This window comes from Bufo gargarizans, chromosome 2 (assembly GCF_014858855.1).
Source record: "Bufo gargarizans isolate SCDJY-AF-19 chromosome 2, ASM1485885v1, whole genome shotgun sequence".
NCBI classification, from domain to species: domain Eukaryota; kingdom Metazoa; phylum Chordata; class Amphibia; order Anura; family Bufonidae; genus Bufo; species Bufo gargarizans.
Window position 1 is genome coordinate 246,427,204 of NC_058081.1, and position 23,359 is coordinate 246,450,562.

General features: G+C 41.5%; 1 protein-coding gene across 2 annotated transcripts in view; it reads left to right on the forward strand.

The window, feature by feature from the left end:
• BCAP29 (B cell receptor associated protein 29) overlaps window positions 1–23,359 on the forward strand; it is an 86,497-nt gene that overhangs the window by 24,394 nt on the left and 38,744 nt on the right. For both annotated transcript variants that reach the window (XM_044280200.1, XM_044280201.1), the window contains exons 3-4: window positions 15,576–15,676; window positions 22,256–22,406. In XM_044280200.1, the coding sequence (XP_044136135.1) occupies window positions 15,576–15,676; window positions 22,256–22,406 (252 nt within the window). The remainder of the gene's footprint in view (window positions 1–15,575; window positions 15,677–22,255; window positions 22,407–23,359) is intronic.

A 23,359-nucleotide genomic window follows, 5' to 3' on the forward strand; every position in this document is an offset into this window, starting at 1 on the left:
CGAATTTTGTGGAGCCGGTCAAAAGCAGGGTGGCCTCTGGGACGGGAGGTGCTGTTATCACTAAAGTGCAGGAAACGCAGGATGGTCTCAAATCGTGTCCTGGACATAGCAGCAGAGAACATGGGCATGTGATGAATTGGGTTCGTGGACCAATATGACCGCAATTCATGCTTTTTAGTTAGACCCATGTTGAGGAGAAGGCCCAAAAAAGTTTTAATTTCGGAAACTTGGACTGGTTTCCACTGGAAAGGCTGGGCATTAAAGCTTCCCGGGTTAGCGGTTATAAATTGTGTGGCATACCGGTTTGTCTCTGCCACAACTAAGTCTAAGAGCTCCACAGTCAAGAACAGCTCAAAAAATCCCAGGGCCGAACCGATCTGAGCTGTCTCAACCCGAACTCCAGACTGGGCGGTGAAAGGGGGAACTACAGGTGCATACCAGCTTCAACTGCCCTTCTGGTGCTCGCTACTTCACCATGTTCTACGGCAGTGCTGGTACTAGGTCCAGGAAGGGCTGGGCTGCTGGTGTATGCCTCACCACGTAATCCGACAGCACCAGCCCCACTCTGCTGCTCTTGAAGCGGATCCTGCGCAACCTGCGGTCTAGCGACACGGGGCCGGGTACGCCTGGTGCTATCAGGGACCTCAGCCTCCTCGTCCGAACTTTGGGTCAGACTGCCACTGCTTTCTACAGGTTCGTATTCTGACCCGCTAGATTCATCAGATGAGGGTTCCCACTCCTCATCCGACTGGGTCAGAAGCCTGTAGGCCTCTTCAGAAGAATACCCCCTGTTTGACATGTGGGCAACTAAATTTAGGGGTATTCCCTGAGACTACCCAAGAAAAAAAAGCAAGCCTGTCTTACAAATGGGAGGCTAGCGAAGTACCGGAGGCCGCTGCGGTTGATAAAAAATATCAAAACTGATTTTTTTATCGCCGCAGCGCGTGTAAAGTGAATGTGCAGTAATCAAAAAAAAAAATTTTTTGTCACTGCGGTGGGGCGGGCGTGGGTGAACGCACGTGTGGGCGACCGATCAGGCCTGATCGGGCAAACACTGCGTTTTGGGTGGAGGGCGAACCTAAAGTGACACTAATACAATTATAGATCTGACCGTGATCAGTTTTGATCACTTCCAGATACTATAAAAGTACAAATGCTGATTAGCGATACGCTAATCAGCGAATCAGTGACTGCGGTGCGGTGGGCTGGGCGCTAACTCATCCCTAAACTACCTAACCAAGGGGCCTAAACTATACCTAAAACCTAACGGTCAATACTAGTGAAAAAAAAAGTGACAGTTTGCACTGATCACTTTTTTTCCTTTCACTAGTGATTGACAGGGGCGATCAAAGGGGTGATCAAAGGGTTAAAAGGGGTTCAGGGGGGTGATCTGGGGCTAGTATGAGGTGTTTGGTGTACTCACTGTGTAGCCTGCTCCTCTGCTGGATCCAACCGACAAAAAGAACCAGCAGAGGAGCAGGCCAGCCATATAACAGATCATATTTACAAATATGATCTGATATATGGCCTCTGATTGTTTTTTTTTTTTTAAATCAGCAACCTGCCAGCCGCGATCATTGGCCGGCAGGTTGCTGACGAAATACTTCTCGACGAAATGCCAGCCCGCATTTCCCAATTTTACATATAAAATATATAAACAATAAATAAAATATTACATATCGCCACGTCGAAACTATTAAAATATAAAAAAATATCTCCTATGCGGTAAACGCCGTAAAAGAAAAGAAAAACTGCCCCACCTTGTCCCCCCCAAAAAATAGGATAGGACTGTTCGATTATGGGCCGGACGTTCCATAAAATGCGGAATGCACGCAGCTTTCTTTGTCTTTTTTTTTTTTTTTTTTTTTCACGTGGTTTTGAATATCGCATTACTTTTTTATGGTATCGAAACAACCCTACTATACACACAAATATTAAATACTTACAAAAGCAAAAGTGAGTACACCCCTCACATTTTTATTCTATCTCTGGGCATTTGGCATACTTACCTGCTTGCTGGCATGGTGAGCTGATCTCCGTGGATTTATAGTTCCACTTTGATGCTGCGGCCGGCAATAGCTGGCTGCAGCAGTGCTTACTTTGGATTATGACAAATGGTCATGTGACTCAAGTGAAGAATAAAAGTTTGTGTGAGTGCTTTCCCATTTGTTTAAAGGGTTTTCCCTTCCCAAACGATGAGGCATATCGCTAGGATATGCCCCCATTGTTTGATAGGTGCAGGTCCCATCTTCGTGGGCCCATAGAAATGAATGGGAGTGGTAGCTGCACAAGCAGGGTGCGCTCCCATTCAGTACTACGGGTAGAGCGCTTGGTGGTGGCCGACCCCAGAAAACCTGTGTTCCTTCAACTGCCACCTACCTCACTCAGTTCTTGGTGTAGGTGCAGGTCCCACCTCTTTCAGACTAGGATATGCCAGTATTGTCTCAGGTGGGAATACCCCTTTAAGGACATCATTGCCTGTTCATTCAACACATTGAGTCTCATGTTGGCTGCCTAAGGGGCTATTCATTTGATCTTTTTGCCTCACATATAACATATATACGTTACGGGGAAAAGAATTCAGAAGCATAGTACTAGGAATGGGCGATAGGGCCTAAAATCTATATTGCGATATAATTTGAAGCATGTGTTTCAGTTTCTGGCGTAGGGCAGAGATGTGCCTGATTTGTGAAGAGGCTTCTGCTCTCACACTCGTGCAGGGAGATGAAGACTAGTGGATGGATGCGCCCATCTTGATATATCTCCTCCTATGTGTAGCATCACACTGCTCCATGCGCAGTGGAAGTTCTGTTTTTGATGAGAATTGCGTCGGGCCTATCTTTTAACAGCAAGGTGGCTTCTACAGATGGGAACTTAACACTGAATTGCCTCTTCTGGGCACAAAGCCTGCATACTTCAGGACAGTTTAGGATCCAGTTATAGTATACTCTAGAAATCCTTGGCAGATGGGCAGGAGTGCACAGTCCAAACTGAAGCAGCCACTCCTCCATATGTACAATGCAAGAAATAACATTTTGATTTAAAAAAAATGTGCGTAAGGCCTTATGCACACGGCTGTTGTTTTGGTCCGCATCCAAACCGCAGTTTTGGCGGCTCTGATGCGGACCCATTCACTTCAATGCGGCCGTGTGCTGCCCGTATCCGTTGCTCCGTTCCGTGGTCTGCCCCAAAAAATATAACCTGTCCTATTCTTGTCCACTTTCTGTGGAGAAGAATAGGCAGTTATAATAATGGCTGTCCGTGCTGGTCCGCAAATTGCGGAACACACAGGGACGCCATCCGTGGTTTGCGGACCCCAAAACACACAACGGTCGTGTGCATGAGGCTTTTAAAGCTTCAAATCTCAATATATAGTATAGATGGCAGTAATGCAATACAGAGTAAGGCTACATGCACACGACCGTATTTGTTTTGTGATCCGCATAAAAAAAACGGATGATATCCGTATGCCATCCATTTCTTTTTTTTTTTTTTGCAGATCCATTGTAACAATGCCTAAAACGGACAAGAATAGGACATGTTCTTTTTTTTTTTTTTTTGCAGGGCTACAGAACGGATATACAGATGCGGATAGCACACGGTGTGCTGTCCACATTTTTTGCGGACCCATCGAAATGAATGGGTCCGCATACCATCCGCAAAAAAAAAAACTGAACAGACATGGAAACAAACAACATTCGTGTGCATGTAGCCTTATCCATGTTTCCAGTGTTTGCATTTGTCTTTGTACTTGGAGCAGGGTGCTGCTATGTATACGGTTTGCTATAGTTTGCTGCCTCAGTGTTTTGAGATTTGTCAGATTTTTATACATCAAGTTTATGGAAAGTTAAGTATTTACAGTGCTAGCCCTTCTTTTTCAAGACTTCTGCAATTCGCCCTGGCATGCTGGATATGCGCTTCTGGGCCAAATCCTGACTGATGGTAACCCATTCTGGCGTATTCAGTGCTTGGAGTTTATCTGAATTTCTGTGTTTTTGTTTGTCCACCTGCTTTTTGGGGATTGACCACAGGTTCACAGTGGGATCGCTATCTACAGGGAGTTTCTGGTCTATGGACCAAGAACTTTAATGTTTCGTTCACTGAGCCACTTGGTTATGGATTTTTATTTTGTCTTGTGACATGGTGCCCCGTCATGCTTAAATGTAGTATAATAAATCTCAGCGGGTGTTTCTTTTTCTCAGTTGATTTGCTTTTATTCCATAGATGGCTAAATTCAAGGACGCATTTCGGCCCGTCCAGCCTTCATCAGCTCAGTATTATAATACATCTCACACACTTATATATCAGTTAGTCCTACACATGTAGTGACGTCCGACTCCAAGGGGTGAAACCCAGGCGCATGTCAATCAATCATGTGATTATATAGACAATCATATAACCAACAAAGCATATCAAAAGTAAATCACAAAGTAAATAAAATTTACAATACCGACGATACCGCTAATTCAGTGGTTCATCGCAGCTTTCTCGTCTGCAAAGAAAAAAACGTTATTTGATTACATATATTGCAGCTTTATCATTACTACAAATGGACTACCTCATAGTCTCTATTCAATCCCCTGGGTTGTAATGTACCCAGGGTATGGATCCAATATGCTTGTCTGCAGAGTAACTGCCTTTTGATCTCACCCCCTCTTCTCTGTCTTTTTACCTGCTCCAACACCTGAAACCTCAAGTGGGAAATAGAGTGGCGAGAGTCATGAAAATGGGCTTGTATAGGTAATAGTAAATTACTGGTCATATCGTGGACTTGTGCTTACAGATGCGATCTCTCTGTTTGCATTGTCTCCCCGACATAAGCCAAGCCACAAGGGCATTTTATTAAATATATAACATTAGAAGAGTCGCATGTGAAGTAGCCCTGAACTCTAAAGGCTTTACCAGTATGCGGATGATAAAAGGATTCTCCTTTAATAATGTGCGAACATTGTGCACAATGTGTACAAGGATATGGACCATTCCTCTGATGCCTCAGCAAGCTCTGTTGTGGGAGAACACTCATAGGGCCAATATCAGCGTGCACCAATTGGTCACAGTAGGTCTTACTTCGTTTATTCATGCTTAAAAGCATTGTTCCTCACCAAACTGCTCCTGGAGGTGGGAGAAGTTGCTGTTCAAAAATGCTTTGATACCATTCTTTATTCATGGCACTGTTCTTAGACAAAATTGTGAGTGGATAAGAAGCAGCACCAGACATTATTGGTCTCAGGATGCTTTACTGTTGGCATAACACAGGACTCGTGGTAGCGCTCATCTTTTCTTCTCTGCACAATCATTTTTTCCAGATGTCCCAAACAGTCTGAAAAGGGTCTTCATTAAAGAAAATAACTACCTCAGCCCTCTGCAGTCCACTTCATGTGCTTGCTGCAGAATGTCAGGTGGCTTCTTTGCTACCCTTCTTCACACCAGTCCATCCTCCGCCTCACTGTGCGTGCACATGCTCTCACATCTTCCTGTTGCCATTCCTGAGCACAATCTGCACTGGTGGTGACCTGATCCCATAGCCAAAGCCTCTTCTGGCAGACTTCGTTCAGTGCAGGAATTGTTGTGCATTTATTTCATGTTCCACTCTTTGGAGATTCGGATGCTGTCAGATCTGTAGACAGTTCTCCTTACTGCAGCAGGAAATTGTATTTTTGAAATCTGAGATATTTAAATTATCTGTTAAACAAACTCCAGCTAGGACTGCTGCAATGCCACTGCCACAGAGGACCCCCAGAAATGGCAGATGGGTTACTGTAGGTTCTGGAAGACTTAGAGTGGTGGATAGAAGACATGTCCCACAGTCGGTGGTTCTCCATAATTCATTTGCAGCACTCTCAGAATGTAAGGACAACATGGATATGGACTCAAGCACAGAGGGTGAGAAACCATCGACTCCTATGTCTAATGTATGCAAGACTGCAGCCAAGGACAAAAAAGATAAAGTGAAGTCTCAAAGGAAGCAGCTGTTGCTGGGTGATTCAATCATAAGAAGTGTGGAGCTTAAAGAAAATGGTTTTGTGAGATGTCTCCCTGGGGCTACTGCTAGAAGAGATAGAAGACGTATTAATAATATTGTTAAGCAAGCAAAGCAGGAAGGGGACGTGGATGTTCTTGTCCATCTAGGGACAAATGACCTGGCTTGCAATGAAGTGTCAGAGGTGAAAAAATCTTTTATCACACTTGGTAATGACGTACAGGATTTTGCATCCACCATTTCATTTTCTGAAGTTCTGCCTGTGCATAATGTTCAGAATGATAGGCAGAGGCGCATAAAGGAGTTAAACATATGGCTTGGTAAATGGTGTCAAGAGCAAGGATTTGGCTTTGTTTCTCATGATAGCTCTACTTGGAATAGAAAGGAACTGTACAAAAAAGATGGTTTGCATCTTTCTCTCAAAGGAACAAATGTACTTAGTGAACAACTCCAAGAATTTGCGAAAGAGTATTTAAACTAGGAAGGGGGGGCAAAAGAGTGAAAATAAGAGTCCAATTGCCCCCCAAAACAATGCCAGAACAGGTCAGAAGCACAGAGGTTAAGAAATGATAAGCTCAGAGTCCTGTCTACAAATGCTCGCAGTTTAGGTAAAAAAATCAATGAACTTGGGTCAATAATGGCATCTGAGAATGTAGATTTAGTGGCTGTTACGGAGACATGGTTTAATGAAAGAAATGACTGGGACATAACCATACCAGGGTACTCTTTATACAGAAGAGACAGAGAAGGCAAGAAAGGAGGAGGAGTGGCCCTGTATGTGAAAGATAGCATGAAATCTAGCCTAATACAAGTTGGTGAGGCCAACATAGAGTCAGTTTGGGTTACGTTGCAGTTTGCTAATCATGCAGTAACTCGTGTAGGTGTGATATATAGACCACCTGATCAAGTTAAAGAACTAGATGATCTACTAGTTGAAGAAATAGCTAAAATGACAATGAAAGGAGAAGTTATCATTATGGGAGATTTCAATCTTCCAGATGTAAACTGGAAAACCAAAATAGCAAGTTCTACCAGGAGTACAGATATTCTAAATTCCCTACTGGGGTTATCCCTACAACAAATGGTTGAGGAGCCAACCCGGAGGGAGGCCATTTTGGATTTGATATTCACAAATGGGGATTCGGTATATGATGTCATTGTAGGCGAAACCTTGGGATCTAGTGATCACCAGTCAGTGTGGTTTAATATAAGAACTGTGAAAGAGTCCCACCACACAAAAACAAAAGTTTTAGATTTTAGAAAAACAGACTTTTCAAAAATGAAATTAGTCATAAATGAGTCCTTATCAGACTGGAACAGATTACATGGAGTCCAGGAGAAATGGGACTACTTAAAAGGTGCATTATTGAAGGCAACAGAAAATTGCATTAGACTTGTCAGTAAAAGCAAAAAAAGGAAGAGACCACTGTGGTACTCAGCAGAAGTGACCCAAATCATTAAAAATAAAAAGCTAGCATTTTGTAATTATAAAAAAACCCAGAGCAATGAAGATAAGGAAATCTACAAGATTAGGCAGAAAGAGGCCAAGCACGTTATAAGAACTTCTAAAGCTCAGGCACAAGAAAAACTAGCTCAGTCTATGAAAAAAGGGGATAAGACATTCTTCAGATATATAAATGAAAAACGGAAATTAAAACAAGGAATAACTAAATTAAAAACAAAGGACGGAAGGTATGTAGAAGAGAATAAAGGGCTAGCCGACTGCCTTAATGAATACTTCTGTTCAGTTTTTACAAAAGAAAAAGGAGAAGGACCTCCACTAGAAAGGATGACTAATAAATCGTTTGATGCATGTGTCTTTACAGAGGAAGATGTTCTAAGTTTGCTGTCTAAAGTGAAGACAAATAAATCACGGGGGCCTGATGAGATACACCCAAAATTATTAAAAGAGCTTAGTGGTGAGCTGGCAAAACCATTAACAGATTTATTTAACCAATCATTAGTAACAGGAGTCGTCCCGGAAGATTGGAAATTGGCAAATGTCGTGCCCATTCACAAGAAAGGTAGTAGGGAGGAATCGAGCAACTATAGACCAGTGAGTCTGACATCAATAGTAGGCAAATTAATGGAAACCCTATTAAAGGATAGGATTGTGGAACATCTAAAATCCCATGGATTGCAAGATGAAAAACATGGGTTTACTTCAGGGAGATCATGTCAAACAAATCTTATAGATTTTTTTGACTGGGTGACTAAAATAATAGACGGTGGAGGTGCAGTAGACATCGCATATCTAGATTTTAGTAAGGCTTTTGACACTGTCCCACATAGAAGACTTATCAATAAACTGCAGTCATTGAACATGGACTCCCATATTGTTGAGTGGATTAGGCAGTGGCTGAGTGACAGACAACAGAGGGTTGTAGTCAATGGAGAACATTCAAAACAAGGTCATGTTACCAGTGGGATTCCACAGGGATCTGTACTGGGACCAATTTTGTTTAATATCTTCATAAGTGATATTGCAAAAGGCCTTGATGGTAAGGTTTGTCTTTTTGCTGATGACACAAAGATATGTAACAGGGTTGATGTTCCTGGAGGGAAACGCCAAATGGAAAAGGATTTAGGAAAACTAGAAGAATGGTCAGAACTCTGGCAACTGAAATTTAATGTGGATAAGTGCAAGATAATGCACCTGGGGCGTAAAAACCCAAGGGCAGAATATAGAATATTTGACACAGTCCTGACCTCAGTATCTGAGGAAAGGGATTTAGGAGTAATTATTTCAGAAGACTTAAAGGTGGGAAGACAATGTAATAGAGCAGCACGAAATGCCAGCAGAATGCTTGGGTATATAGGGAGAGGTATAAGCAGTAGAAAGAGTGAAGTGCTTATGCCGCTGTACTGAACACTGGTGAGACCTCACTTGGAGTATTGTGCACAGTACTGGAGGCCATATCTCCAGAAGGATATAGATACTCTAGAGAGAGTTCAGAGAAGAGCTACTAAACTAGTACATGGATTGCAGGATAAAACTTACCAGGAAAGGTTAAAAGACCTTAATATGTATAGCTTGGAAGAAAGAAGAGACAGAGGGGATATGATAGAAACTTTTAAATACATAAAGGGAATCAACTCGGTAAAGGAGGAGAGCATATTTAAAAGAAGAAAAACTACCACAAGAGGACACAGTTTTAAATTAGAGGGGCAAAGGTTTAAAAGTAATATAAGGAAGTATTACTTTACTGAGAGAGTAGTGGATGCATGGAATAGCCTTCCTGCAGAAGTGGTAGCTGCAAATACAGTGAAGGAGTTTAAGCATGCATGGGATAGGCATAAGGCTATCCGTCATATAAGATAGGGCCAGGGACTATTCATAGGATTCAGATATATTGGGCAGACTAGATGGACCAAATGGTTCTTATCTGCCGACACATTCTATGTTTCTGGAGATGATACTGGCACTTGCTGGACTTTCTTGGGCAAGTCCTTGATGATTTGGTGAATGGTTGATGACTGTCCGTGTTTCTTTTGAGGAAACCATGGTTAACGGAAGAAGACAATGATTTCACGCACCACTGCCAAAAGGAATCAGTCCGCTTTCCTAATTCAATAAGCATGACAGTTATACAAGCTGCCTTGTCCTGTTGTTAATTTTTTCTCCTGAGCTAATTAGAAGATCACTGAAATAATGCTAGCAGGTCATTTTGTGGCAGGCCTAAAATGCTGTGGAAATGGGGTTTTTGGTTAAGTTAAGTTTTTTATTAACCCTTAGGATATCCAAGTTTTTTCATTTTAATTTTTCTTCCTTGAGCTGTAACTTTAACTTTTTTTCTTTTTCCGTTCATAGCTGTATGAGGGCTCATTGTTTGCAGGACAAGTTGTGCTTTCTAATGCCACCATTTAATATGGCATACAATGTAGTGGGAAGTGGAAAAGAAATCCAAATGGGGTGGAATTGGAAAGTAAATGCAATTTCTCCACTGTTTTACGGGTTTTATTCCCACGCCGTTCTGCTTGCGGCCAAACTCACCCGTGCGCTTCATTCTCTGGGTCAGTGTCGGTACGATTACAACATTACCCTATATGTATAGGATTTTATGTAAAATAGTGTAAAAAATATATATTTTACTGTGAAAAAATGTTTTTACCTCACCATATTCTGACTCCCATAATTTCTATTTATTTTTTGTTATATCTACTGAGCTTTGTGGGGGCCCATTTCTTTTTGGACAATGTCGTTTTTATTGATGCCATTTTGGAGTGTGACTTTTTTTTAAATCGCGTTTTATTTTGACCCTTTTTCCATCACGCAATTCGCTGTATTGGAATTTTTTATATATTTTTTTTAAATATTTTAATTGTATTGTCATTTTCAGATGCGGTGATGCCCATGATGTTTATATTTATATTCTACGGAAAGGGGGGTGATTTATACTTAAAGCATCTAAAGACTTTAATGAACGCGATTGGCGCCATGTTTGCACTTTGCTCAATAACTGATTTATGTGGGTCCAACTCTCGGCATCCCCACGACCAGCTGTATGAAGAGATGGCCTCCTCACAGCATTCCAAGCACAGCGCCGTACTTTGTAAAGTGGCTGTGCTTGGTATTGCATCCCAGGTCCATTCACTTGAAGGCCACATTACAGATGAACATGATGTCACTGGCCTAAAAGGGGTCTGCAGCACTGACAGGAGTGCCACAGCATCTTCAAACAGCTGATTAGTGGGGGTGTCAGGAGTCGGACCATACCGATTTGATACTGATGACCTATTCTGAGGATAGGCCATTAATATTAAACTCCTGGAAATCCCTTACAAAAAGGTATTGTATTGTTCTAGCTGTTGAGACCCCCCACATATTGCTAGAATAAAGGGGATAAAGCACTTGATAAATGCATTTGTGTCATTATCTACTTCAGAGTCTTCCAGATTTATTTATTTTTGTAACTGGATGGGTTGATGAAGCAGACTACAACTGAAAAAATAATACATTTGTATGCTATTGATGTTTTCTTATTGAAGCTTTGTTCTTAATGCAACACTTCTCTGTCCTTTATTGTAATTCTTAGAACAAGTGGCATCTTTGTATATGCTTCCTTTTGGAACATTTGGAAATTTAAAGGGCTTCTTTACCTTTTACTTACTGATGATATGTCCTTTTCGTTAGTTCGTTAGCATTATTGGCAGGGGTCCGACACCTGCAACCCTCCGCCAATCAGCTTTTGAGAAGGCAGCGGTGCTTGCAGTATCACTACGGCCTTCTCGCAGGCTAGTGATGTCACGACTATGTCACATGGCCTGGGTGCAGCTCAGCCCCATTGAAGTGAATGCCGCTGCCTTCTCAAACAGCTGGTTGGTGGTGGTCCCGGGTGTCGGAACCCTGCCGATCAGATGCTGATGACCTATCCAAAGGATAGATAATCAGTAATAAGGTAAAGAACCCCTTTAATACAAATCTTGATTGAGAAACAATAATACATTTAATGCGTTTTGGGAGCGCACATACTGTATATGCAAGCATACAATGTAGTGGGAAGCTTGAAAAACGTTTCTAATGGGGTGGAACTGGAAAAAAAAAACTGCCACAGTTTCATGGGTTTTGCTTTTATGGCGTGTCCTATGCAGTAAAACTGACCCATGCCCTTCATTCTCTGGGTCAGTACAATTGCACAATACTGTATTTATATAGTTTTTGGTTTTATACTGAAAAAAACGAAACTTTAAATGTATTTTTCCTTTTTATTGCTCCCATAACTTTTTTATAGTTGCAACTATGGAACTTTGTGAGGACTTGTTGTTTTAGCGTGTGTGACTTATCACTTTAAAAAAAAAATAAAATTTGGGAGGTGAAGTGACGAAAAAAAAAATGCATGCTGTATTGATTTTTTTATTCCCGTTAAGTCGTTCACCGTATGGAATAAATATTTTTAGATTTTAATAGTACAGGTATTTTCAGATGCATATGATGTTTATTTTTTGTTCTTCAATTTTTAATTTTGTAGAAGGGGGATGATTTGAATTTATATTTTTTGTCATTTTAAAAACTTTTTTTTAGGCCCCTAAGGGACTAATATCACGCAGTTGTTAGATTACCACTTCTCTTTATCAATAGGAATAAATCCATGGACAAATAGAAGATTCAGTATATTGCAATGTAGTTCTGCTACCTGCAGGCCTACATTGCAATATACCTGCAAAAGGCATTGGAGCCTACAACAGGCTCCGGCCTTTGACAGCCAACGAAGAGCTCCCCCAATCGCTCCACTGGGGATCTGTTCCAGTACCGAAAGCTAGGCACTTCTGGGTTTTGTGCTCTCAGATGTCATGGTCACATTTGACCACGGCATCTAAAAGGTTAAATGACATTGGCATTATCGCCGATCACAGACATTGGCCCTGGGTGTCTGCTTTATGAAACTGTAGAAACCTGGCCTGCTCCAAAGAACAGTAGACGCCATCTTTAAAGTCCTGACTTTCACAATACTATTACATTGGAGATCGGCAAAGGGTTAAAGTGAATGGGTCATCGAAAAACAAGACCAAAAAGTGGAGCCTATTAGTCGTCATTGTGAAAACTGCAGGAATTTTTTATCTTATATATTTTTTTATAGATATTGACATGGAAAAATAAAAAATGGACATGGTAATACCTAATATGTATACTTGTTTATTTGTTACACAATAAAAAATTTTGAAAGCATTTTTTTAGTGTCTCCATAGCTGGAGAGCAATATCTTTTTTTTGGCCGATTTGCCTTTGGCTACATGCACACGACCGTGCCGTTTTTTGCGGTCCCTTAAACCGCGGATCTGCAAAAAACGGAAGGCGCCCGTGTGGCTTCCGCAATTTGCGGAACGGGCGGCCCATTGTAGACATGCCTATTCTTGTCTGCAAAACGGACAAGAATAGGACATGCTATATTTTTTTTTGCGTGGCCACGGAATGGTGCAATGGATGCAGACAGCACATTGAAGTGAATGGGTCCGAATCTGAGCCGCAAAAACGGCGGCTCAGATGCGGACCGAAACAACGGCCGTGTGCATGAGGCCTTAGGTTGGGTCTTATTTTTTGTGGGATGAGGTGACCATTTAATTGGTACTATTTTGGGGGGCATGCGTGTTTTTGATCGCTTGGTGTGATGTTAGGTGACAAAAAATAGCTTTTTTGGCACTTTTTTTTTACGGAGTTCATCTGAGGGGTTAGGTCATGTGATATTTTTATAGCTGGTTGTTATGGATGTGGAGATACCAATATGTCTACTTTAAATGTATTTATTTCACTTTAACACAATAATAGCATTTTCGAAACGAGCAAAAAAATCATATTTTAGTGTCTCCATATTCTGAGAGCTATAGTATAGCTAATTGTCTTATGTAGGGGCTAATTTTTTGCAAATCGCATTGTTTTTATTTATTTCTGTTACGGCGCTCACCGCATAGGAGATATTTTTTTTTATAATTTAATAGTTTGGACTTTTCGGACGCAGCGCTATGTAATACGTTTATTTATTTATTGTTTATATATTTTATATGTAAAATTGGGAAAGGGGGGATTTAAACTTAATATTTTAGGGTACTTTCACACTAGCGTTTTTCATTTCCGTCACAGAGTTCCGTCACAGGGGCTCTATACCGGAAAATAACTGATAAGGCATATCCCCATGCATTCTAAACGGAGAGTCATCCGTTCAGGAAGCATCAGGATGTCTTCAGTTCAGTCATTTTAAATGATTAGGCAAAAAAGAAAACCGCAGCATGCTACGGTTTTATCTCCGGCGAAAAAAAACTGAAGACTTGCTGGAATGCCGGGCCCCTGCAGTGATCGGGCCCGATCACCATGGTGTAATAGTACATCAGAATACGGCAAGTCACTTGCCGCCATGGCGTACTAGTACATCATGTGTCAGGAAGGGGGTAAACAGAAGATTCATTCTTACCTGCTCCATTGCCAATCTAGTCCCACATGCTGCCCCTCTGTCTCCTTCTTTTGGTCCCCGTGCTGTTTACTTCCAGCTTGCCATGGGCATGGTCCTGTGCAGCACTCCAGCCGGTTACTGGATTCAGCAGTGATGTGGCCACAAGCAGCAAATCACCACTGAAGCCAGTCATTGGCTGGAGTGGTGTAAGTGACCATGCCCATGGCCAGCTGGATGTAAACAGTGCGGGGACCAGAAGATGGAGACAACAGAGGACTGGAGCAGGAAAATATAAATCTTCTTCAGGAGAAAGGCTTGGGCATTACAGAAGATATACAGTATATATTTTATTAGGGGTGCACCGAAATTCCGGCGGCCGAAAATGGGACTAATCCATTTCGGCCGATATTGGTACATATCGGCAGAAAATATGGTTGGTTATATACACGTACGTACGGGCGGCCGGCCGGTGGCGCCCCTCATGCTGTGCCTCCTAAACGCTTGCCGCTCTAAAGAATCTCCGGCTCAGTGCTGCGCAGCCTGCTGTGTCTGCTCTGTGCTACTGCTGTTGTTAGTGTAGCGTGGCCGAGCTCTGTTCGTTCCGCGGTACAGGAGCTTTTGTTTCCTGTACCCGGCCGGACTGACAGGAAGTGCTCACTTAGTGTGCACTTCCTAGAGGTGACAAGGGAGGGGGGGGGGGGGTGGGTGTGTAAAATGAGAGTGACAAGGGGGGGGTGTAAAATGAGAGTGACAAGGGGGGGGGTGTAAAATGAGAGTGACAAGGGGGGGGGGTGTAAAATGAGAGTGACAAGGGGGGGGGTGTAAAATGAGAGTGACAAGGGAGGGGGGTAGAATGAGAGTGACAAGGGAGGGGGGGGAGTAGAATGAGAGTGACAAGGGGGGGTAGAATGAGAGTGACAAGGGGGGGTAGAATGAGAGTGACAAGGGAGGGGGTAGAATGAGAGTGACAAGGGAGGGGGGGTAGAATCGGTTTCGGTTTTCGGTCAAGGGCATCCTGAATTTTCGGTTTCGTTTCGGACCAGAATTTTCATTTCGGTGCACCCCTATATTTTATTCATTTATGCCTCACTGTATTATAGCAACCACTTTTTTTATTTTTGCATGGCTACATAGCTGTTTGAGGCATGAGTTGTATATTTTGTTACTCATCATTTTGGACTTCCTAAAAGTTAAGGAGGTTCTTTAAAAATGTGCCAAGAGTCACTAAATGTGCTAAAATAAAAAATATATATTCACTAGTTAATCCCTCAGCTCTGCGGCTCCTGTCGGGCTGTTTTTACTTGGCTGCAGCAATGTCATGCTGTTCACCTTACAGTATGTGGTTGCTGCAGCCAAACACTGGTTTCAGTAGGCTTGTGCCATGTACTGTTGAGGCCAGTGATTGGCTTACAGCAAAATAAAAATAAAATATCCCGGAAGGAAAGACTGGTGTGACTGCACTGGAAACAAATGGGATTAACTGGTGAGTGTTTTAATTTTATCACATTTATTGTCTCTGAGCATTTTATATTTTTTTCAAATAACTTGGAAGACCCCCTTTAACCTAATGTGTACACATTTGTAGAACGGCAGAGTGCATGGAAAAGCAATTCTACAATTTCTAAAACTTTTTTTTTTTTTATTACACAGGTCATATTAATTGACAATGTATCCTCATATGCTTTTAATTCTGAGATTTGTTTTGTTTTTTAGTTGGAAGAAGATATTTAGATTTCAGCTATGGAGCAAAATATCTCCCTACTGGAACAAGGCATTTTTATCAATCATAGTCATATTGATTATTCTTTTCCTGGGTAAGTTTGGAGAAATCTGTTCAGGAATGTGTATGCCTGATGTGGTGAGACCTGCACATTAGATTTACTGTTGCAATTATTATTAATATTGAATTGTGTAATGAGACATATATACAAACCGGATTCCAAAAAAGTTGGGACACTATACGAATTGTGAATAAAAACTGAATGCAATGATGTGGAGGTGCCAACTTCTAATATTTTATTCAGAATAGAACATAAATCACGGAACAAAAGTTTAAACTGAGAAAATGTACAATTTTAAGGGAAAAATATGTTGAATCAGAATTTCATGGTTTTAACAAATCCCCAAAAAGTTGGGACAAGGCCATTTTCACCACTGTGTGGCATCTCCCCTTCTTCTTACAACACTCAACAGACGTCTGGGTACCGAGGAGACCAGTTTCTCAAGTTTAGAAATAGGAATGCTCTCCCATTCTTGTCTAACACAGGCCTCTAACTGTTCAATCGTCTTGGGCCTTCTTTGTTGCACCTTCCTCTTTATGATGCGCCAAATGTTCTCTATAGGTGAAAGATCTGGACTGCAGACTGGCCATTTCAGTACCCGGATCCTTCTCCTACGCAGCCATGATGTTGTGATTGATGCAGAATGTGGTCTGGCATTATCTTGTTGAAAAATGCAGGGTCTTCCCTGAAAGAGATGATGTCTGGATGGGAGCATATGTTGTTCTAGAACCTGAATATATTTTTCTGCATTGATGGTGCCTTTCCAGACATGCAAGCTGCCCATGCCACACGCACTCATGCAACCCCATACCATCAGAGATGCAGTCTTCTGAACTGAGCGTTGATAACAACTTGGGTTGTCCTTGTCCTCTTTGGTCCGGATGACATGGCGTCCCAGATTTCCAAAAAGAACTTTGAATCGTGACTCGTCTGACCACAGAACAGTCTTCCATTTTGCCACACTCCATTTTAAATGATCCCTGGCCCAGTGAAAACGCCTGAGCTTGTGGATCTTGCTTAGAAATGGCTTCTTCTTTGCACTGTAGAGTTTCAGCTGGCAACGGCGGATGACACGGCGGATTGTGTTCACTGACAATGGTTTCTGGAAGTATTTCTGAGCCCATTCTGTGATTTCCTTTACAGTAGCATTCCTGTTTGTGGTGCAGTGTCGTTTAAGGGCCCGGAGATCACGCACAGAGATTGTTCCAGATTCTCTGAATCTTCGGATGATGTTATGCACAGTTGATGATGATGGATGCAAAGTCTTTGCAATTTTTCGCTGGGTAACACCTTTCTGATATTGCTCCACTATCTTTCTGCGCAACATTGTGGGAATTGATGATCCTCTACCCATCTTGGCTTCTGAGAGACACTGCCACTGAGAAGCTCTTTTTATACCCAATCATGTTGCCAATTGACCTAATTAGTGTTAATTGGTCTTCCAGCTCTTCGTTATGCTCAAATTTACTTTTTCCAGCCTCTTATTGCTACTTGTCCCAACTTTTTGGGGATTTGTTGACACTGTGAAAATTTGAATCAACATATTTTTCCTTTAAAATGATACATTTACTCGGATTAAACGTTTGATCTGTCATCTACGTTCTATTACAAATAAAATATTGACATTTGCCATCTCCACATCATTGCACTCAGTTTTTATTCACAATTTGTTTAGTGTCCCAACTTTTTTGGAATCCGGTTTGTATATCGCCCTTACCAAATATCACATAACTCCAGACATATCTGAAATGCTGTACCTCTGACTGCTTCCCTGTGTAATTCTTCGCAGCAGCCGATATAAAACTGTAAAATGAGCACACTTGTTGTAATTCTGTAGCACAATAAAAAAGTGACTGTGCTAGTAAAGTATCATCTAAAAAATACAAAACATAATCAATCGTCATAGAGATACTATTGCAATATTGGGTAATGAATGTGTCACATCATCTGCAAAATAGCTTGTATTTTTACCAACAATAGCTGAGGTGAAATTAAGGAGAACTCCGCCCAAAATAAACTCAGAAAATCTCCACCCCAATTTCCTTTAAATCATATTTTTATATTTGTAAAGTTAAACAGGTTGCAACATATGCATAAAAACCAAGGAAAAAAGTACAAGGAAGTGCAGTGTAATACAAGTACTTGCTCCATTCAAGTCAATGGAGCGAATACTTGTAATTGCACTACAACACCGCTCCACAGGAGACGAGGTATAGTGTAAAGACCAGGACGCGGTGCTCACATGGATCACCGCCTCTTTATCAAACAGCTGACCGGCAGCGGTGCCAGGTGTCGGACACCGACGAACAGATATTGATAACCTATCCTGACGATATTAATGGCTGGATATATAACTTCTTGCCAACGTTGTAGAGAGGTTAAGGTCATCTTGGGCTACTTTTCCATCTGTGTTTTGCATTGCGCATTAGTGATCCGGCAGAAGATCTCAAAACGCTTAAGTTCAATTTATTACATCTAGATGCATCTGTTCCGTTCAGATGTGGTTGTATTAAATCGAAACTGAACTAAAACATTGTAAGTCAATAGGTGCTGGATACCTTTTTTTTTTTTTTTCAGATCTGAAAAAAAAACAGATTCAGCACCATTGGCTTAAATAGTTTTTAGTGACTGATCCGGTTTGTTCAGTTTCGCAGACCGGACACAAAACCGCAGCTTGCAGCGGTTTTATGTCCTGTCAAAAAACGGAACAAACCGGAATGGAATGCATCCTGATCTGTTCTGTTTTATTCCCATTGACAATGAATAGGGGCAAAACGGAAGCATTTTGCTCCGATTTTGAGATCCTCTGCTGGATCTTAAAGCCAGAATGCAAAACGCATATATGAAAGTATTGCACAGTGTAAGCTGGCCATACACGTGAGATAACTGCCGTCCAAATCCTTGTTAAGCAGACAGCTATCTCTCCTGATCATACATATGCATGCCTGGCACAGTTGTAGTCACGTGGCAGTTTTTGCTGCGATTAGCACTAATTTGTGTCAAAATGCTGCAATTTTGTAAAAGTTTTTTTTTTATATAATATTTTTATAGGGCAGGTTGTTACGGATGCAGCGATAACAAAAATGTTTATTATGTTTTTACTTGTTTTCCATAATAAAAGCAGTTTTGAAAAAAAATAAAAATGTGCTGCCATTTACTGAAAGCCATGTTTTTTTTTTGGGGGGGGGGGGGGCTTCTTTTTTGCAGGAAGAGTTGGTGTTTTTTGGTACGATTTTGGGGTACATATGATTTTATGATCGATAGTACTTTTTGGGGGTAAGGTAACCAAAAAATGTTTTGGCATAGTATTTATTTTATGGCGTTCACCTGACTGGGGGTAGGTAGGTAGGTCATGTGATATTTCATAGAGCTGGATGTTTGTGCTTTTTTATTTTTTATTAAATGGCTTGATGAAGGAAAAGGGGCCCTTTTTAATGGAAACTTTTTTTTAAATAAAATTAATTTTTTGTCCTTTTTTTTAACTTTTTATTTTTGTCCCAGTGTGGGCCTTCAACTTTTGAGGCTCTGATCACTGGTTCTATGCAGTACTGGTTTATACTGTATTGTACTACATTTCATCTGTCAGTTTCCCACTGACAGTGTGCCAATAGGCCCCTTTATGCTACCCTCCCTTTAATGTCAGGCTGATTCAGTGAAGTAAACACAGCATCTTAACCCCCAAAATTGATAAATATGATTGGCAATATGTATGCTGATAAGACTGTCTGTGAAGTGACAATGTGATATTGGTGTTCATTTGACTTAACATGCAACATTTGTGTATACAAAACATCAGAGAACCCTGTGTCCAAGGACTGCCACTCCTGTCTCTATCATTAAGAGGCACATAGGGAGCCCAGATTCATGCCCTTTGTAACTATTTTCACTCTGTTATGGCAACACCATATTTTTCAGAAGTCTTGTGTCACTCTTAAGTCACTAGAATTTTTGTGCAGATAAGAGGAAAAAAAAATGCCTTTCTTTAAAGCGGCTCGGTCACCCGGATCTACCCTACCCTACCAGGCATATAACCTGGTAAGGTTAATGACGCTGATTAAACAATACCTGTCTTATGTCGGTCAGTGGTATCATTCATAGAACAATGAATTCCAATTTAAATTATTTTAAAATCTTAAAAAGGGTATTCCAGTGGCATAATTTAAAATTAAAATGGGGTTGGAAAGGGCTAATATCGCAAACAGTCAGTATTTAACTTCCCATTCCCTTGGCACTGCAGTTTGGCCACTACGCCCCACTTCCTGTTCTTTGGCACAACTTACTGGAAATGGTCCAGGCTGCCTGCTGAGCAAATCACTGGCAGAGGTGAGTCACCATTGTTGCCAGTGATGCCCTGGACGGCGGTCCAAGCTATTTCCGGTGTGTCGAGCCCAAGGACCCAAAGACAGAAAGCTGAAAGGAGCAGGGACTAGAGCAGCAGCTGAATAGCACCCCTAGGCAGCCGTAAGCTGAGTTCTCACTGTTTTGATATTTTCGCTCTTTCTGACCCCATTTTCATTTAAAATTATGTCATTAGAATACCCCTTTCATTTTTACTATAATAAAATGATTGTAATATGAAGCTAAGCTACATTGTTCTGCATGACAAATTCCATCTCTACATGTTTGAAGAATGCCCTTATAGCTAATGCAAATCTATATATCATGTATGTATATATTGAGGCAAAAGTCCGGAAACTCCCTTTTAACTGGTGTAAATGGTAGAAAATCGAGGATTGTAAGGGATTTCAAATTACCTCAGAGATAAAAGTCAGACGACCTTGGAGGACATTCTGTTGGACCTCCATGCCTAATCCAGTGGTCAGGGAATTGCACATCCAGCCATCTGTGTACAGCCACAGCAAAGGGCGGAGGTGCACCATCCTGTTGACAGTAATGTGGGAACTAATTGTTCACATTAAAGACAGATGGGAATATGGTATTGTATCATCTGGAGGTAATTGTCACCCTTAAAGGGTTTCTGAAGCTTTTTCTTACTGATGATCTATCCTCTGGATATCCTTTCCTCAGGCCCAATGACGTCACGGCTAATATCACTGGCCTGGGCACGGCTATGCCCCGTTCACGTCAATGGGTCTTAGCCGCCCCAAGGCCAGTGATACTAGTTGTGACGTCACTGGGCTTGAGGTAAAAAGTGAGAAGGCCTCGGCTCTACTGCCAGCGCCGCTGCCCTCTCAAACAGTTGAACAGCGGGGATCCCTGGTGTCGGACCTCCACCGATCAGATACTGAATCTGCAGAACCCCTTTAATGGTGAGCGCTACCTCCAGATGTTGTGATTCGCCAATTAAAAAAGGCCATAAGAGTGCCCCAGATACCACACCAAACCAATATGACTCACCTGAAATGGCGAATCCTACAGTGCAGTAAAAGAAGTATCTCACCTGCAGTATTTTCAGCATGTTCACGAAGACTGGATTAAACATTTAAACATGTGCATCCGGCAGAATGGTATACACGTCACATATGTCCTACGCTTTTGGAAACTTTGATCTAGCTTAACTCCTAAACAGGTTGAGAGGTCAAAACTCTAATTTCCAGTGTGTTTCTGAGTCAGTTCTTGCCAAGACTGATAAATCACATGCCCCCCTTGCCATTGGAGAAACCTGAGCTAAATTCAATATGGCGGATTTCAAAAAGGGAACCGAAAAAGTTTCTTCCATTAAATAATGCAGTCTTCCTCCCACTTAATACTTTCATACCATTTTCTACAAATTTCACCAGATATATTAATTGAATGCATAACTATTAATCCTCTTTAGTGTATCTCAATAGATTGTAATATTAATAATTATGTATCTGGCAGGTCCCTTAAACAAGATTCTTTGAGACCAGGAACTCATGGTCAGGGAACCGGGCATGGTCCAAAATATAAGAAAAAAAAAAAGACTCGTCTATCATAAGCATGCTGAGCTTCCATCTCCTCCGCTCCCTCTCCTTTCTGGACTGAAAGTTTAACTTGCGGTTTAGATGCATGTTACCCCTACCGGCACACTGAGGCCGTTGATTGGGCAGAAGCGGTGATATGCATGTTACATGCATGCTCTTGTGATCTAGTGAAGAGCGACAGCAACGGAGACGGCACCAGAGTGCTAGACCCAGCACAGCAGGGACAGGTGAGTGTTTTTTTTTGTTTTATAATTAATACTTTGGCACCATGCCTGGCCCCCTGACCATGGATTCTTAGTCTATAAAAAAACCCTTTAACAATAAAAATAAGGAAAACTCCATGATGAGGTTTTTGAAAAGTTCTAGTTGGGATGAATACAAGTAACTAACTAAAAGTCCATATTGCCTCAAAATTGCATTTCATCTAATTTTAAGGTAATGATTTCTGATGCAGTTGTTTGAGACCCATCCTGAAGGAAGCAGTGGTGTTAATCTTCCTTTTAGATTTCTCAATCCTTTTGAATCATCTTTTGGTTTTGGCACAAAAACTGCTGTGGAAAACTACATGTGTGGTTACAGTCTTATGAATACATTTCTTCCAGTGTTGTAGCAATTCTCTCCCCCCCCCCCCCCCATTTCTTTATTTCTTGTTTTATATAGCTTAGGGTGTTTTATAATTTGATGAACAATTTTCTTTCATTTACAGATGCAGTGAGAGAGGTGAGAAAGTATTCTGCGAATGCGACCGCTGATAAGTCAGCAAAGCTTTACCCTAACGCTTATGATACTCTACATATGAAGCTCTTTAGAGGCCAACGGAATCTTTATATCTCTGGATTCTCCCTATTTCTGTGGCTGTAAGTAAAAATTTAGTTTAATATCTCAAGGCTAACGTGACAATAAAAATAAAAAAATCTTTATTATATTTCCGTAGATGGGTATGAATACGAATGTGTCCAAAAATAATTTCCCAAAAGAAAAAAGAATGTGTCCAAAAATAATTTCCCAAAAAGAAAATATGATTTCAATAGCAGGAAGAGGGTGGGGCAAACGTTCCCTATTTTACCCTAAATATTTCTCAGCCCAGGGTCACCCCCTGATGGTGGAGGTTCCCTGTCCTGTGTCATTGTGTGGTATAGCTATAAGGCTAGGTCTACACGACGACATTTGTCGCGCGACATTTTGTTGCACCAATGTCGCGTGACAATTTTTATTATGGCAGTCTATGGTGTCGCACTGCAACATGCGACATGCTGCGACTGCGACGCGACAGTCGCAGAAAATCCATTCGAGATGGATTTTTCTGCGACTGTAGCGTCGCAGTCGCAACATGTCGCATGTTGCAGTGCGTACACCATAGACTGCCATTATAAAAATTGTCGCGCGACATTGGTGCAACAAAATGTCGCGCGACAACTGTTGCGCCCTATCTGTCGCACGACTAATGTCGTCGTGTAGACCTAGCCTAAGGGTAGGTTCACACCAAGTTCTACATGTTTGGGAATAATATTAGTATTGAACTGAGCAGGAATGACGTTTTTTAAGTTTCCAATGTACAATATGTAAACATTTTATTGCAGAGCTCTCAAGTAGTACAATCCAACAAAATGTAAAATCTCACTTTGGATAAAAAAAAGAAAAAAAGCTGCACACCATGAGATGGGTGAGGCTGTTAGGATACGTTTACACTGAGCCAGAAAAAAAAAATCTTCTTACGCTGTCCTCCTCTATTGGCTTCCTGCAGTAAAATGCCATTTATTTATGTTGGTAAGGAGTTTGGCGCCAGGCCCCTTGTCACCTCAGGCCCCAT